The sequence below is a fragment of the Typopeltis vanoorti genome, chromosome 4 (assembly GCF_054136105.1).
Source record: "Typopeltis vanoorti isolate ZY-2024b chromosome 4, IOZ_Tvanoo_1.0, whole genome shotgun sequence".
Taxonomy (NCBI): Eukaryota; Metazoa; Arthropoda; class Arachnida; order Uropygi; family Thelyphonidae; genus Typopeltis; species Typopeltis vanoorti.
Genome location: NC_143552.1, coordinates 47,997,604 through 48,015,903, shown reverse-complemented (window position 1 = coordinate 48,015,903; position 18,300 = coordinate 47,997,604). Strand labels below are relative to the sequence as shown.

The 18,300-nt window shown below is 35.5% G+C and overlaps 1 protein-coding gene across 1 annotated transcript in view; it reads right to left on the bottom strand.

Annotated features, from left to right (window-relative positions):
- The window catches only part of abs (ATP-dependent RNA helicase abstrakt), a 222,580-nt gene that overhangs the window by 60,365 nt on the left and 143,915 nt on the right, over window positions 1–18,300 (bottom strand). Inside the window, exon 8 of the mRNA XM_090391777.1 lies at window positions 17,474–17,627. Within this exon, the coding sequence (XP_090247903.1) occupies window positions 17,474–17,627 (154 nt within the window). The remainder of the gene's footprint in view (window positions 1–17,473; window positions 17,628–18,300) is intronic.

The following is an 18,300-nucleotide window of genomic DNA, read 5'->3' as shown; positions in this document are numbered from 1 at the left end:
CAAAAAAAAAAACAAATAACTTCATGGACACCTGTTTTGGACCACACTTGTACAGCAGCACAACACTGCAATGGCAGTCTTTTTGAATGTTATTAAAGGGTCTATCTGTCCACCATGTTTTATCTCATTCACCATTATTAAGAAAAACAAAATGTGTTACCTTACTTTTTGGAAACTCCCCATGTATACATATGTGTATAATCAATTTCCACTTCTTCCCCTTATGTGATAGGCTTAATGGTCATCACATCCAAGATTTTTTCAGGCTAGTCGGCCAAGTGGTCGGCATATCCACTCTCCAATCAGCAAGCTGCAAGATGGAATCACACGGTGGGTATAGATGTTTGTGATTGTCTTTACATGGGAAATGAATTCCAATGAATTATTGGAGGCCTGAAGTGGTTTTAAAAAAAATTCTGTTTGACCTCTAAAGCAGGATTTCTGGATAATATACAAAAATAAATAAAAATAGAAAAAATATAATAGTAATAATTTATTTTAAATTCTTAACATGACCACCCATTGCATTAATGTACTACATGTTTATAATCTTTCATGGATAAAAAAAAAGTAACTTGATTAAATTAAGGGAATAAAAAGCCATTTGGTTTTTTATCTTAGTTATAAAAAGTAACTTGGTTTCATAAAAAAAAAAAAAAAAGCTTGGTTTCATAGAAACTTAATACTCCGAGAGGTCATTAATCCTATCTTTATAGTGTACTATGCTCTGTCAGTTTATGTGTTTTCTCTAGCTAGTATCTATTGTGGGATGAAAAAAAAACCCCCGAGTTTCTGGGAGAAAAAGCCCTGTCATCAAGAGATCAATTAACTCACCTTCAATTGAGAAACCTTTATATAATATATATATATATATATATATATAATCAATTTCCACTTCTTCCTTTATATGTTAGGCTTAATGCACCTAACATCTGCATCTATTAAGCGATAAAGTGAAGGAAGGTTCTTCTTCACTTAATACATGGGATTTGGACCAAGGGCTTTCCAACCAAAGGACAACATCTATGTCAACTGAGGTACAAAGGCTCTCTTAATTTCTAGTTTAAATATATTCTTTCACCACATTGGGAGAGACTAAGAAACAGGTACAGCTTTTCCTAGCAGGAAGAAAGAGAATGGAGGGGAGGGATGAGAAGCCTACTCACCCACTCACTTCTAAAACTTAAGATATACATTGCCAGATGGAATTATAGTTTGATTCATGTGTAATAAATTTCATTTATTTCCAGTATCAGGCATATATCAGTAGCCTTTGATGCTTCTTTTAACTAGAACAGTAAGTAGAACTTATGAAATTTATATGCCAACTTGACTGGCTGAGTGAATAGCATTTTCAGTCTCTAATTTATAGGCCATGGATTCAAATTACACTATAGAAGAGATTTGTGAATGTTCTTGAGGTGGTGGATGGTTTACATTGCTGATGTAAAATAATCTACCTTTGACTCCACTAATAGAGAAGCAATGTTTAAAATACTCAGTTTCTATGGTCTACCCATCATACAAGCAATCTCAGATTCTAATAAAAATTACAATGCTACAGTAATCTTTAAAACAGAAACATCTCAATTCTTTCTGGTAACAAGAGTCCTGCAAGGTGATGTGCTAGCACCTTATTTGTTCTTGGTATGCTTGGACTACATCTTCCAGACTATCAACACAGAAGATCTTGGTTTTAACATTAGAACATCCATCCACCCACACCATGCAAATAACTGATCTTAGCTTTGCTGATGATGTTCTTATTGATACAGAACCAACAAATGCACAAAAACATCTCAGTCTACTAGAGACACAGGCTAAACTTATTAGTCTGCAGATCAACATCCAAAAGTCCAAAGTATACTCAATAGGTTATGAAAACTTTATACTTCATATCAACAACAAACCCTTAGAAAGAGTAAAGGACTTTCAATATCTTGGATTGTACATCAGCAGTACAGAAAATGTTATTAGAAAACATAAACAGCTGGCTCTAGTCTTCCATAACAAACTCCACCCCATCTGAAATTCATCATTAATATCATTAAAGACAAAATTAAGACTATACCATGCAAACCAGTAGATCCATCTTCTTGTATAGTTCTGAAACCTGGACAATAAGCACCAAAAAAAAACTACAGATCTAATTAACTCCTTTGGAACTCCATGTCTTGGACTGATCCTTGGATACACTTGGATGGACTGTGTCACTAATTCTGCTGTGCTAAATCTGGCTAAGCAAGAACCACTTGTCAATATAGTCAAAAAAACTACAACTCAGATGGCTTGGACATCAACTCAGATATCCTGAAGTCTCACCTTTTTTGGAATCCCTCATCCTGTACAAAGCAGAAGATGGCAACTTCAGTAGAGGATGACCATGCAAACAATTTTGGCAATACATATGTTAACACGTTCGCTGCCATGCTCCTCGGTCATAGTTTGTCATCGCATGCCAGGCACTTTCACTTCTTCAAGGTCAGTATGAGCTGGCTTATCAGACAGAATTTTGTTTCATATGCCAACTACGAGTTCCAATTTGGTCCCTATTCTGAAGATGATTATAATCATGCAGACGACTCTAGCAGTGACTCAGATGATGAAGAAAATTCTGAAGATGAAGTTTGCGTCCAGCCAAATACATCAACATTTACTAATTGGGAAAATTCAGAACAAGAGCCCCACAATTTGACTTTGTTGAAACTATGGTAAAATTGACACTACAAATTTCAGTATCAAAAAGTTGGTTGAACTTTTTTTTTCTCAAGATTTTCTCACACTTTTAGTTGAACAAACAAATTTATATGCTTTACAAAATATTGAGCAAAGGCGAGCACAGATCAAAAAAAGTCAAAGAATTTCAAACTGGAGAGCAACAGACATACCTGAAATGAAATTATTTCTTGGACTTTTTCTTCATATGGGTCCTTGTAATTTACCATCTATTGAGCATTACTAGAGTACAAATCATCTTTACAATTTCCCATTTTGGCACTCTAAAATGAGCTGAAATCAATTTCAAATTTTATTGCATTATTTGCATTTTGCAGATAATTCCCAAGCAGCTAACGATAAACTGCACAAACTAAGACCAGTCCTAGATCATTTTAATAGCGTAATGCGAAATAGCTACACACCAAACAGAAACTTATGTATCGATGAGTCAATGGTGTTGTGGCATGGTAGACTGTCGTTTCGGCAATACATAAAAAACAAAAATAAATAAATACAGAGTGAAATTCTATGAACTATGCAAATCGAATGGATTGGTGATAAAAATAAAAATTTACAGCTAAATCTGAATTGGTCCTTGTTGGGGATCTAAATAGCAGAGTAGGAAATGATTGTGAGATATACAAAAATATTTTGGGAAAATTTGGAGAAAAGAACAAAGCTAATAATAATGGCAAATATCTGTTGGATTTCTGCTCAGGACATGGACTGGTTATTACTAACACAATGTTCCAACATAAAAATCAGCACAAATTCACATGGAGAGAAGAGGCTAGGAATAAGAAAAGTCTCATTGACTATGTTATTGTTGATAGTGATGTTTTCTCCCTGGTGCAAGACACCAGAGCGTACAGAGGATTTGAAATTGGAAGTGATCACTATTTAGTCTTGAGCAGGATAAAATTGAATTTCATATTGAAAAGAATAACATGTAAGAAAGTTTTAAAGCAAATAAAAGTTGAGCAGCTTTCAGATGTGAACTGTAGACTAAAATTCACAAAGATTATTGAAGAAAAAATGAAAGAGTTTGAGAACAGCAACCAAACCTTGGAGATTCAGTGGCAAACTCGGAAGAAAACATTGATTGATTCTGCCAGAGAGGCATGTGGTGAGGTTGTCTGCAAGGATAAAAAAATCAGAACTCCCTGGTGGACACAGGAAGTTAAAGAGGCAGTGAAGGAAAAGAAGAAAGCATATCAAAAGTTCCTGGTAAATAAGTCAGCTTTTACTCTTACAGAATACAGAGACAAATGTAAGAAAGCTAAACAGTGTGTAAAACTAGCTAAACAAAAGTCATGGAAGGACTTTGGCAAGAACATAGAAAATAAATATCAAGAAGGTGGTAACATATTCTGGACGTTGTTGAAGAAGCTTAAAAATGGAGGAAAGAGTGCTGTAAAAGGAGTTAGAGATGATAAAGGTGACATGAAAACAGGAGAAAAAGCTATCCTTGAAGTATGGAGTAATTACTTTGAAAAACTGCTAAATGAAGAAACAATCAGTGATGACAGCACAGAGGTAAAAAACACTGACCAGGCATGCAGTCAGGAATACATATCCATACTTGAAGTAGAAAAAGCCATCAAAGGCTTGAAATGTGGAAAGGCACTGGAGTAGATGATATTTGACCAGAAATGCTGAAGTATGGTGGTATAAGAGTCTTACAGTGGCTGCACTGCATAGTCCAGAAAGCCTGGACAGAGGGATGAATTCCCGATGATTGGAGTAGAGCTCTCATAGTAACCATATATAAAAAGCGAAATAAAACTGAATGTGAGAATTACAGAGGTATTTCCCTACTGAATGTTCCTGGCAAGATCTATGCTAGTATACTTGAGAAACTAGTTGAGAAGAATTGTGGAAGAAAAGCTTGGTGAAGAACAAGCTGGATTCAGGCCAAACAGAGGCTGTCAGGATCAGATCTCCACTTTACGACAAATAGTCGAGAAAGCATGGGAATATAACAAAGATCAGTATTTAAGTTTTGTCGATTTGGAAAAGGCATATGACAAGGTGCCAAGAGAAAAGCTATTCAATACACTGCAGTTATATGGTGTCAATGGGACATTATATCAAGCAATACTTAGTCTTTATTTGAGTTGTAAGTCAGCAGTTAGAATTGAAGGAAGTACAGGAACATGGTTTAATGTTAAATCTGGTGTGAGACAAAGATGTACATTATCCCCTCTGTTATTCACTATCTATATGAATCACATTATGAAGGAAAGTGGTATTAAACAGGATATCAAAATTGGAGATGTTAATGTCAGCTCTTTGCTTTATGTAGATGATGCTATACTTCTAAATAAATCCACTACAAGTCTGCAAGATTCTCTGACTAAATTGAATAGCTGTTGTAATAGATATGGTATGAAGGTCAGCAATAAAAAGACAAAGATAATGAAAATAGGCAGAATCATTGAAAATGTCAACTGTGTTGTGAATGGAGAACCTGTGGAACAAGTAAAACATTTCAGCTACTTAGGCACAATTTTTACTAAAGATGGTAAATTAAATATAGAAATAGACAACAGAATCAGCAAAGCTGGTATGGTGGGAAGTCAATTGAATAAATTCATATGGAATAAGAGAGAAATTAGTCAGAACACTAAATTAGCTGTATACAAGACAGTGTTCAAACCAGTTTTAACTTATGGATCTGAGAGCTGGGTCAGAAGTAAAACAGTTGACCAAAGACTAGAGACCGCAGATATGAGAGTCCTGAGAAAGATTATAGGCATGAACAGATGGCATCGATGGCAATATCATATTAAAAACGAGGATATTAGGAAAGAACTTGACATTGTCAGCATCCAGGAATGCGTTAGCAGAGCTAATCTCAGGTGGTATGGTCACTTAAACAGAATGGGCGAGGAAAGATTAGCAAAACAAGTGTTCTCTGCCAGGTTGGCAACAAAACGACCCAGAGGAAGACCAAGATATAGGTGGATTGATACGGTACAAAGTGCCTTAGACGATAGAAATATAAGATCTGATAATGTTGGAGTCTTGAGAAGTAACAGACTGATTTGGAGGAAAATTGTAGATAGGAAGTTAGTAATGATATAATTTTTTCATATAGCACTATCATATCCTGTACACCCCTTGAGGGTACATGGCAGGAATTTGATGATGATGATCTGAATTCTCGTTAGCAAAAATGGGTCACGCATATGATATTGTATTTCACTTGATGGAAGAATATTTAGACCGGGGTTATGTATTGCATATGAACAATTTTTATAATTCTGTAGCTCCGAATGAATCTCTTACTGACAAAAACTTAAGTGTGTGGAACGCTGCAAAATAATAGGAAAAACAATCCATCAGATATTATACAGAAGAAACTAAAGAAGGGGGAATTTGTCTGGCAAAGAAGAGGTCCTGTTTTAGTCAGCAAAGGAAGGATAAAAGGGAAGTTCTTTCCATTTCAAATATGCACAAATTTGAAATGGTTGAAGTGAAAAATCAGAATGGTAAAATTCAGTTAAAATCAAATATCGTTAGGGACTACAATTTGGGTATGTCAAGCATCGATCTTTCTGATCAAATACTTTCTTACTGTTCTGTCTTACGAAAGACAATTAGATGGCCAAAGAAACTGGCAATACGCATTTTTGATATATACATTCAAAATGCGCATAAATTTTATAATATAGTTACTGGAAACGCAATGACTGCGTTAAAATTTAGAGATAAATTTATCTCAAATTTTATTGGAATGGATGAGCTTACTCATCACAGAATATCAGCTGGATTCGGGGTCTACATTATTTGGAAATTTTACTACCTACAGAAAAAAAAGAATCGCCCGACACCATGCTGAGTATGTACACGAAACAAACAATGACAGGAAACAGTCTATTATTGTCCTGTGTGCCAGGAAAAACCACCATTGTGCGTGGAAAATTGTTTTAAAGTATACCATTTGTAATTTGATTTTACAAATTACGGGTTATACTATTTCTTTTATTATTTTCCTTGGTAGAAGCAAAATTATTTTCCTTCTACCAAGCCCCCAGACGTGCTCTCTGCTTTACTCACAAGCCTAGGGTCCAAATTAAGGTGCTTATACTACGGGTTAACTTGTGCTTGGCATAGGAGGTCGGTAATCAACATACAAGTATATTCGTAGTTGGCTTGTGAGGCTCATATACCAACTACGAGTATACTTGTAGTTGGCAGTGAATGTGTTAAATCATCAATAGGCTGAACTGTGAACTCCATCTGACATCTACCAGTTAGCTCAAGATAGAGAGACTTGAAAGACCATAATTTGCAATCTTTAATTTTTAATGTAAATCTCTTTCCCTTTTCACATAGTATCATATTGTGAATAAACTATGATGATGTATCAGAGACCTAAAGAAGTGCCTTGAAAAAGCACCATGTTTGGTGTTCCCTACAACAAGTTTCTGGCATCTCTAATCTGTAACTAATTTATGTTATTAACAACCTTCCATGGATGCATTCACAAATTCATATGAAAAGCATCTATCTTACATCTCTACCTTATGTGTTGGCTCAATGACTTGTCACACACCAAGCTGCATTAGAAACCTAATGAATGAAGAATTAATCATATCTACACAGTCTATTTTTGTCACCTGTCCTCTACCTTGTTTGCTTTTCAGGATGATAAAAGCTGTTTCAGAAAGAAAAACTCAGCCATTTTTGTGCAAGACGAGCTAACTTGCCTTCAATTGAAAAGCTTTTATAAAGTTCTCTGTATACTAGATGGGATTCAAACCAAAGAGCACTATCATTACCAAATGAGTTATAGAGGCATAACACACACACACACACACACACACACACACACACACACACACACACACACACACACACACACACACACACACACTCTCTCTCTCTCTCTCTACTTGGAAAAAAATCAACAGACACTGGGCAAGGTGCATCATACCATGTAACAAGATGAGCCATTTGTAGCTGGTATAATATGATGCTTCCAAGTCATTGTAAGTGTGTCCAGGTGAAATGGCTATGAGAATGGAGTTCTCTTCATTCGAGAATGGAGAAGTCCAATTCGAGAATGGAGTTCATGGCATCCTATCACAATGCCTCTTTCTTGTGATAGGATGCCATGTTGCATGCCTATCTGTTCAGCAAAATTGGGGCAACCCAGATCAACAATCAGAGATACAATACTAGATGGAAATGCAGGGAGTCAACTACAAATGATATCTGCAGTGGATGACTCACCACACACACTGAATGTGAATGTAGGGTGCTACAAAGCATAATATGTAAAAACCACATTCATTGGCCAACACTGTTGAATGAAGAGTTCTGGGTATTGATTGAAACATGAATCTGCACAAAAACATTCAGAACTGATCTCACAACATGGGTTTCCACAGTAGGACTGCAGTATGCTAGTCCACATCACCTGAACCAACATGTAGTGTCATCTTCAGTGATGCCAAAGAGTGTATAATGGGATGTGGAAACTTTGAAAGCTGTGTTATGGAGCGATGAATGGGTGGGGATGTGGTGGATGCCCAGTGAACATCTCTTACCAGAGTGCACAACCCCAACTATGAAATTCAGAATTAGCAGTGTGATGGTATGGTCCTGTTTTTCCTAGTTTGGCCTTGGACTTCTTTTTGTGGTGCCACGAACACTGAACTCCGAGAGATATCTGAACATTCTGGGCAATGCAATGCTTCCTACAGAACTGACCATCGTCTCTTTCAGCAAGACAATGCACCATGTCATAAGGCTACTACTATGACTGCATTGTTTGTGGACATGAACGTCACCACACTCGACTGGCTTCCACACTTATCCTGATCTCAGCACTATTGAAAATCTGTGGGATGAACTGGAGCGTCAGGTGAGATCAAGAGACGTCTGCCCCACAACAGCCTATGGCCTCATTACATTACTATAAGAAGAATGGTCCAAAATTTCCACTGATTGCTGCAGTCGTCGTAGCTAAAGGAGGTCCTACATCTTATTAAGATCTGTGCCATGGCTGTTTGTTCTTCACATTATAGTGTCCATTAACTTCTTTCCAAGCAATGTATGTATATAAACAGAGACCCAGAAATACAACTTAAATCTACTAACCACAAAAAAATATTTATTTTTATTTTTTGTTGAATAGTTATCGACATGCATGAGATGGATACCACTGTATAGATGTAAATTATTTACATTACCAAAATTTCTTCTCAAAATGTTGTGGAGTTTCTCCATTTCTTTCAAGGCATTCAACATAATGACCACATGGTATACTGTTTGAAGAAGCTACAGGATTTCCTTTTGAAAAATCAGTAACAGTTGTTCAAAAGTTATAAGATTTAAGAGAAAATGGATTCTTATTACAAAGCATATACTTTCATTTCTTGAACAATCCTCTAATTATGCAACATCCACTTTTACACTGCCTATTTTTCACAATGCATTAGCACTGCAGAATAGTTGTTAACAATGCATCATTCCACTCTATTAGTCACCTACTTTACTGAATGAAAATACTTGAACTTGAGTATTTTTAATTCTAACATGGCTGCTACTTTTCACACTTTTTGGTGAAGTCTAGAGAAAAGTTATATAATTTTTTACCACCGTTTCAATTTGCGACAAAGGGAACTTCTTTAAGAGAATTTAAGACAGCCAAATTATGTGCAATGCAATGTATTGATATACAAACTGGCATGTCTCTTCAATTTTACCACAGGCTCATTGTTTTCTTCATAGCATGTTACCTATATCATCTGATCCAATGACTACTAACCAGTTAGAGTTTTTCATGACAGATAGTTCATTTCACTCTCTAATGCATTAAATTAGTGCTCCGCAGCTATCAGTTTTGAACATAATGGAAACAAATGATATTTTTAATTACCAATTTTTATCTATATATCTCATATGCAAGAAAAGTTCTGCCTCATTTCAAATATCAGTAAAAGCATCTAGAAGATGACACTCTACTGAAGTTTCTGATTTCCATAATTAATTTTTGTTTAATGACATTAGCAATAACTAACAACTTCTTTATAATTCACAATTTGATCCTCTTCTACTACTGGACCTGTATCTACATCATGCAAATTTAGTTAGGTTATTAAGTTTTTGAAGTCAGTAAATGGTTAAATTTAGTTATATAACATCATTATCAAATTCCTAGTAAGTATCCCCCACCACCTCAAGGTGAGGACAAGATACTAGATAGTACTACATGAAAAGTACTATCAAAAATTGTCCTAGAGATTAGTTCAACAAAAGATAAGATTTGTCCTACAGACAAATCTTATATTTTGGTCTTCTAAGGAACTTCTTTACTGCATCAATCTACATAGCTTTTTCACGGCAGGTCTTTTTCCTTCCATCCTTGAATGAACCATCTGTCTTGCTAAGTGATTTCCATTCTGTTTATGTCACCATACCACCTGAGATCAACTATACTCACACATTCCTGAATGATAACAATTTCAAATTTGTTTCCTTCCCATCTTTTCCTCTGAATTGGAAAATTCTTTCAGTTTCAGGAAAATGAGAATTCCGTCACCGTGCAGAACTGGTCAGAGAGCAGATGGTATATTTAGGTATGCTATTATATGCTTCTGCATGGTACCGTCTGCAGGTGGTACCATGCAGAAGTAGCAATCATGGCTCCTGCCAAACCATAGGAACAGCAAATGGCATCAACACTTTACTGCCTTTCAGCCACTTCAGAAGATTTCTAGCACATATACTGCAGCATATGTGGGGGGCCCAGGCCTTGTCCTTGTCCCCAATCTTGCATCTGAAATAAAGCTAATATGCCTTTTTCACTAATGGAGTGATGGCCTTTTTTTTGATTTGCAAATGTCACTTCCCCACAAATGTAACAAAAGTTCTTTGCACTATTAACATGTGTACAAGGAATCACTACTGCTGGATTCACTTGTGTAGTACTCATGACACAAGAGTAAATGTGAGTGTAGCCCAGGAAGTCACACAAACACTTGCTCACCCTATGAGACTTCACTTTATTCTAATGATTATATCATCTTACGATAGCAATGCCATAACTCAACTGCATCGAATCAGCAAATGATACAGTAGCTCCTGGGGGGGGGGTGTTCTGTTTGATTGGTTGATGCAATATGTTGCAATCAAGAGATTGAAATACAGCATTGCCAAATGATACCCTATGTATACAATGCAAACTGAGTCTCTCCTTGATAGATATTGTCATTTTCGTCTTCAGCACATCGAAATTACTAAAGAATCGCTATCTTCATTTCAGAGGCAAACTGTGTGTGTTGCACGTTGGTGGAAAGCCTCCCTCAAAGGGTGCAGAGGTGATCAAAGCCAAAGGTGGCCATACCTGATATTAGGGTTTGCCTGTTAGTATCAATTGTAAATTGCTAAAGTGTCTGGACAATTATTGGTAGATAGTGTATATTTGCAATATAATTAAAATCAAAGATTTTAAATCAAAATGGATTTTTTCCATTATGGATAATAAATATTTCAGATACAAAATGAGTTGTTACCTAAACAAATTTAATAAACTTTTAATTAAATTTCAAATTAAAGAAATGTGCATTGTGCCATAGTTCTTTAATTTACAGTTCTAATAGGACAGTATCAATTTATGACCATTGTCCACCATCAGGTCTCTGTCCAATTAGGAAGATTACTTTTTCACACCGGCTGTGATCTTTCTCTTCACCCACTGACTAATGCAGAGTAATGTTCATTACTCATGTCTCCTACTTTTTGAAAGTAAAAAATTATAAAGAGAAAGAAAAAGAAAGCTATTTTTGATTATAATGGCATAGACTACACATATTTAGTTTATTATGAAGATTTCAGTGAAGTGACATTAATGTTAATACAGCATTAACAAATTTAAACAATTCTGCATTTTCATTTTATAATTTCATACTCTGTCATATATCCCATTATTATTTGCATTTGTACTTTTTTTTTTTTTTTGAAGTCCTGTTTTGTGTTATTTATGTTTGGTTCCTTCAAACCTTTTGTGTTCTGTCATCAATGCACAATTTATTATTATCACAGGCACCAGAAGACCATCACCGAGTCCCACAATAACTATTATTCACACAATAGCTATCATGTCTCTCCTTAAATTCAGTCACTGTCGGAGCACTTAAAACCACCTGTGGCATTCCATTCAAGTTGTTAACCATTCTCCAATCAAAAAATCTAGTCTTTGCATCCCTGCTAACTATGCTCAAATATAACTTTCAGGAGTGACCTGTAGCTCTACCCTACTCATCACATTCTGAAAAATTTCTTTTGTATCAATCTTATAGAACCAATCTTTTTAGCTTACAAATTTCTATCATGTTCACTATCATGAAACAAGCATGTGATGGAAGGGACCTATGGGTTGAGGGACCTTCTGATGCTATTTGGTAATAGCATCAGAAGATGTATTCATAACCAAGGTAGCCACTGTGCTTTTGATTGGGGAAAGTGACCACACAGACTTGTCCTGGGAGGTTGCTGAACACATGGACATCTATTTATATCTCTATGTAAATGAACATAATTAGTGGTTAAGGTATTGAGTTATTGCAGAAGTTGATAGAATTCAGGAATGGGTAGATAAGAATATGACACTAATTTATGTTTTGTAATAACGGCAGCCCAGTTGGATAAGGGAAATAGTCACACTGTGATTACTGCTAGGTTTTGCAAAGTTATTTGACAGAATACTGCATAGAAAACTATTACATGAGTTGAAGTAAATGGGAATGGATATGAGGCTAGTAGTATGGATGGGGTGATAGATGTTAATGACTTCATATTAATTACCTTAGTATCCCATAATGCAATGCACCCTTATTGATGTGTATATGGAAAGGTCACTACCGAGAGTGATTTTCACCTTTATTTGAGGTATGTTTAAGTGCAGGAAAAACTTCTACAAAACTCTGAGTGATCTACAAGATCACTCTAAATCTCACTGAGCGATTCTAAAATTATCCTGATCGGAATTAATCCAGGACAGGAAACTCAGTGGTGGTTCCATTCAGTGATAAGCAAAAATTTGTTGCTAAGTAGAACCTCTCTACTCTGCAGGAAGTAAGCAAGTTGTTTATTATTTTAACGGTATAATAGAACACAGAAACTAAGTAAATAATTAATTTATTATCTTGATGCTGATATTTCGCTGGTGTTATAACCAGCATCTTTAGAGCCCAAAAACACTGTTTGTCACAATACGCGAGACTAAAACAACATAGTGTACTTAAACAAAATTGTAGCAGCAACACAAAGACTAGAGTCCTGATTTTGGCGCCCTCTATCTGAAAAAAAAAAAAAAAAACGCTATCATATATTACTAGAGTCCTAGAAAAGTGCTAGTTTTTTCTTAATATGAATGTCTCCCAGATCTTCGGCAAGTTAATACAGCCATATTTGTTGAGATTTGGAGTGTGTTTTAGGGCTTCTGTCACCTCTAAGAACAATCTCTCTGATTTATACGGGTTTCTGTGTAGTACTTTTGTGTTTTTCCAGTTGATCCTGTGTGCAGGGGTATCCAGAGCATGGTCTGCTAGGCCCGACTTCTCATAATGATAATTCCGGACGTATCTTTTATGTTCGCTGATGCAGATGTTCACAGTTCTTCCTGTTTGACCGTAGTAGGCTTGATTGCATGAGCAGGGTACTTGGTAGACTCCTGGATGTGATAAAGGAGGAATGCTGTCCTTGGGTGAGCGGATGAGGGTGACTAATTTGCTACATGGTCTGAATGTAGTGTGTAATTTATGTTTATTGAGAATTCTTGAGATCTTTTCGGATGTGCCTTTAATGTAAGGGATGGTGACTGTTTTGTTGTAGTTCTCTGTGGTTGATGGTGGGAGGGGTTTCTTAGGAGTGTTTAGTATTTTGTTTATTTTATGTGGATTGTAGCCGGTGGCCAAGAAGGTGTGGCGTGAGTCAGTTCAGCAGTAAGAGCCTTGTCATTGGAACAGATTGATCTCGCTCTATGGGTTAGCGTTTTTAATATGCCATATTGTTGAGAAGGATGATGGTGTGATTGTTTGTGTAAGTATCTGCCTGTATGTGTGGGTTTTCTAAAAACTGAAAATGATAAGTTAAAATAATAAACAACATGTTCGACGAACATATAAGTCTGTCCACACGTTTAAGGAAGTAAGCAAACCCAATAATGAGCGTTAATAAACATCATCAATGGAGCTAGACCCAGAAGAGATACCAAGGTTAAAGTGATGCAGAAGTCATATATTTCACACATACAAGTAGGTGTTACACCTTATTATTAAAATACTCTTGATTAGAGATAGATATTGAAAGTTTTTTTACTTGGTTATACTATAAATTAAAGATGCCAAGAAATTATATTCTTGGTTTAATCCTTTATCCAAGTGTAAGCAAACAATGTTTGTACATGATGCATTATGGGATACTGAGGCGATCGATGTGAAGTCATCAGTCTCTATATACAAATAGTCCAGTCGTGAAGATACTTCATGACACCTTTTGACTACTTGTATATGTGAAATATGACTTCTGCATTACTTCAACCTTGGTATGTCTTCTGGGCCTAACTCCACTGATGAGACCTCAATAAAGGGGAATCTAGCTTGGGTGGTGGCCCTTCCATAATGCATTGTATTATACACATCTATAAGGATGTGTGCTTTGCATTAAGGAATACTAAGGCAATTTATGTGAAGTCATCAGCCTCTATATAAAAGTAGCCAATAATGAAGATACTTCACAAGCAAACATTGTTTGATTACACTGGGTAAAGGATTAAATCAAGAATATAATTTCTTGGCATCATTAATTTATAGTATAACGAAGTGGGAAAACTTTCAACATTTCATTTTCAGGGATGTTTTTGGTAAGACCAGTTTTTTTTTCCCCTTCTATATTCCACTTTAAGATCTTTACTCTTATTTTTTTTTAAAACTTCTTCCAATCTGATTGACGTGAATCTTTCCATGTGAACATAGAATCTTATATACCTGTGGTATTTTTTAAATAGAAGTCCATTTTGGGGAAAATGTAGGAGGGTACATACGATGCTGACTGGTTTGATGCTCATCTTACATTGACTTTTTTTTAATACTATATTTACTCGAATATAGCTCGCACTTTTTTTGCTAAAATTAAAGTTAAAAATTCGTAGTGCGAGATATATGCAGGGAATTTCAGAAACTAAAGTTTTCAGGAATAAACTGAAAATGGGTATGACTTACCAAGAATCTCCTATTCGCTATTGCTACTTCTGGCCTTGAGAGTGATTTCCTTGTGTGCATCATCAAAGTAATCTACCCAAATAGCATCATCTTCTCTCCCATTATTTCAAGCAAAAATTATCAGTAATTTACAAGACTTGAGATATGTAATGAACAATCCTTCACAAATGAATAATGAGAAGTGAAAGCAGAGCATGAAATGGACAGCAATGGTAGGTCGGTAGAGATAGAGCAGCTATGAAGACATGCATATGATTGGTGCAGTATTAACAAAAGATTGCGTGACTCAATGACAAAGGCAAGCTGACAATTGTTGAGTTGAAATGCAGATTCTTTTCAGCTGAATTCCAAAATATCTGAAACTGTGACAACATTCACTATATATTTCTTAGTTTTAACACGTTCACGCCAGGGGTGTTGTTTTGCCTGTTTATCGTTCCAACAGGACTTCTCATTACCGTTTGTGTACCACTTCTGCATCGTGTGTGGGCTCAACTGACACAAAGTTTCAACCCTTTGGGTGAATTTTATTGCTGCTTCCACATCAAGTCAGCAGGCAGACTCTCACACATATTATACCTCATGTTGATTAAATTCGTCAGTAGAAGTTTATTTGAAGTTAGCCATCGTCATCTGTCTTAATGACATCGAAAATTTCAAATGCAATCAAACAATCATTTATTTCATGTAATTGAAAATTTGGGCAAATGTTAAGGCAATTGTTTTTAGTTAGATGCTGTGTTTAGCGGTACAACAAACGATTTTGTTTGAGTCTGTGCAGCATAGTTTTTGTGGGAAGGAGAATGTGATTCATTAGTTAGTGCCATTTTTATGCCAGTTGTCTCTAATTGCACTATTTGTTGACATATATATTACAGAGACTGCAAATGTCTCTGTAATATATGTACTGTAATGTAACTTATTCAGTGATACAATAAAACTACTTGTTTTTCTTTTGTTTGCAGTATAGCAGCTGTTGGGGAGGGCGTGTTCTGTACTGTGGAGAGCGAGTTACTATCAACTCGACATGAATTTGTTTTAACTTTTTTTTTGTGTGCGAGGTATATGCGAAACTTTTTAATTTTTTTTCATAAAGTAAAATCAGGGGTGCAAGTTATATTTGAGGAATGGTAGTAATGCTATCTGTTTTGAAATCCCATCTATGTAGGGTAAGGAAATGGTGCCTTTGTAATTAATTTTTGTAGTCTCACAAGTTAGTGTTTCAGAGAATAATGTTATTTGGAGTAGCCATTCAGAAGGAATTCTTTGAACAAGAATATAAGTTTCTCTGTTTTGTTTCATTATTCTTAATTATGTTTAAAGTGTGACTTTTTTTTTTTTTAAGGTTGTGATACTCTACTTTTGTCAAGGATGGTGAAAGGAAGTGTGCATCTAAATGTTTTCTTGTATGAGTTGTCTTTCTATAGACATCTAAATCAAGTTTATTCTGAAGATAGAAAAGAATGACAAATTACCATTTTTGGATGTTCGTACCCCCCCCCCCCCAAAAAAAAAGAAAGTTGGGTTTATCATTAGATGTCATTATTCCTGATAATGTTTTCAGCTAATTAACAGCAAAACATATTGAAGTTATATGTTAAATTCTTCTAAATAAATCCAAGAGTTTATCCATCATTGTTTATTTGTATTGCTCAAAGGATTACTTGGGTGCTGAAGAACATATTGACAAGTAGAGACAGAGATCTTATTTTCTTTGTTTATAAGGTGATAATATGGCTGCATCTTGACTACTATGTCCTGTTTTTGGTCACCTGAGTTCCTGGAGGATGAGGAAACATTAAAAAGAATCCACAGATTAAAAAGAGTAACCAAGATGGTGGCAAGTCTGTGGAATACTCCCTATGAGGATAGATTGAAGGTGTGGTTTGTGAAGTCTAGTGCATAGTTGACTATGTTCTTATTGGAATAACTAGATAAAACTATATATAATAATATTATAATAAATCATCAGCCTGCACTCATGTTAATTTGTCAATGCATAGGACATAATATTGCCAGCCTGGTTAGCATATCTGCTCTCCAGCCAAGAGGCTGCGGGTTTGAATCCTGCCAAGGGCATGGATGCTTGTGATTGTCCTACTAACTCTGTGTGGAAAGGGCATCTGCGACCCTACCACTTCTTCTAGCAGAACACTTCACTCCCAAAACCCAGTAAGGTATGGTGGTGACCATATGGTATCTACGGACATCAAATGTGGGTTTTTTTTTTTTTTTTTTTTTTTTTTTTTAAGGGCATCAGTATCTTTCTGTGGATCCTCAACCAAAATATATTTGTAACTTTTAAAAAAAAATAATAAATTTAATGTTGATCCACTCGTGAGAGGTTATGTGCAAACCGAAAGTATTTGTTACCATGGGCGGGCTTTATTCACGCAATCTGCTGACTGTCTAGTTTTTCACCTATTTTCATCAGTAATATTAAAGCAGAGGTGGCAATTAAAAATAAAATCAAAAAAACACACACAATACTTAATATATATATATAATTATAAACTTACAGAAGGACATATAATAAGTCCATAGGGTCCCTCATTTGGTATGAATGGTAGTTTTGTTTCCTGTTCTAAACAGAACATGAGTATTGGCAGAATGAATACAAGTGTTTTTCCAGAACCTGTGAAAGCTATACCAATCATGTCACGACCGAACAGCCTATATACATTTTTTAAAAAAAAAGTATATGCATATTTATATATATACACACACAAATATAATTATATATATTATATATACAGAGATACATATAAGCAATTAATCATACATGCAAAGATGCCCTCTAGTTAGAGATTCGTGTTTGCATTCCATCTAGGATGTGAAAAAAACTTATGGATTTTATAACTGATGGCAAGTTTGCTGGTCACATACAGAGATAACAAGTTTTTCTTCCCCTCCTTCATGGAATCTTGGATTTTTCATATTGCAAAAACAGACAAACCAGTCACAAGAAGACATACAACTAAGAGATAATATAATAATTGGATCCATAATTATAGTTGCTCCAGACATAATTCAAAACACCCAATTCAAACACACGCACGCACACACAAGGAGAAATTCAAAATAAAGAAATGGGTGAATGCCACATTTCATTGTATTTGTTTTTTTTGCTTTGATGATGTTCATGGCACATGTAAAAACAAAAACAGAATAAACGATTGCTGGTCAACATATCTATTACTGTCAGTGTAACAGATATTAATTCCTTTATAATTGAGCAGATCATTACTATGGATAGGACATATCATGCTCAGATTCCACTCATCTGGGATTGTTTCTTTAATCCAGATTTTGGTAATAAATTGACACAGCTGCCTGAAATAATCTG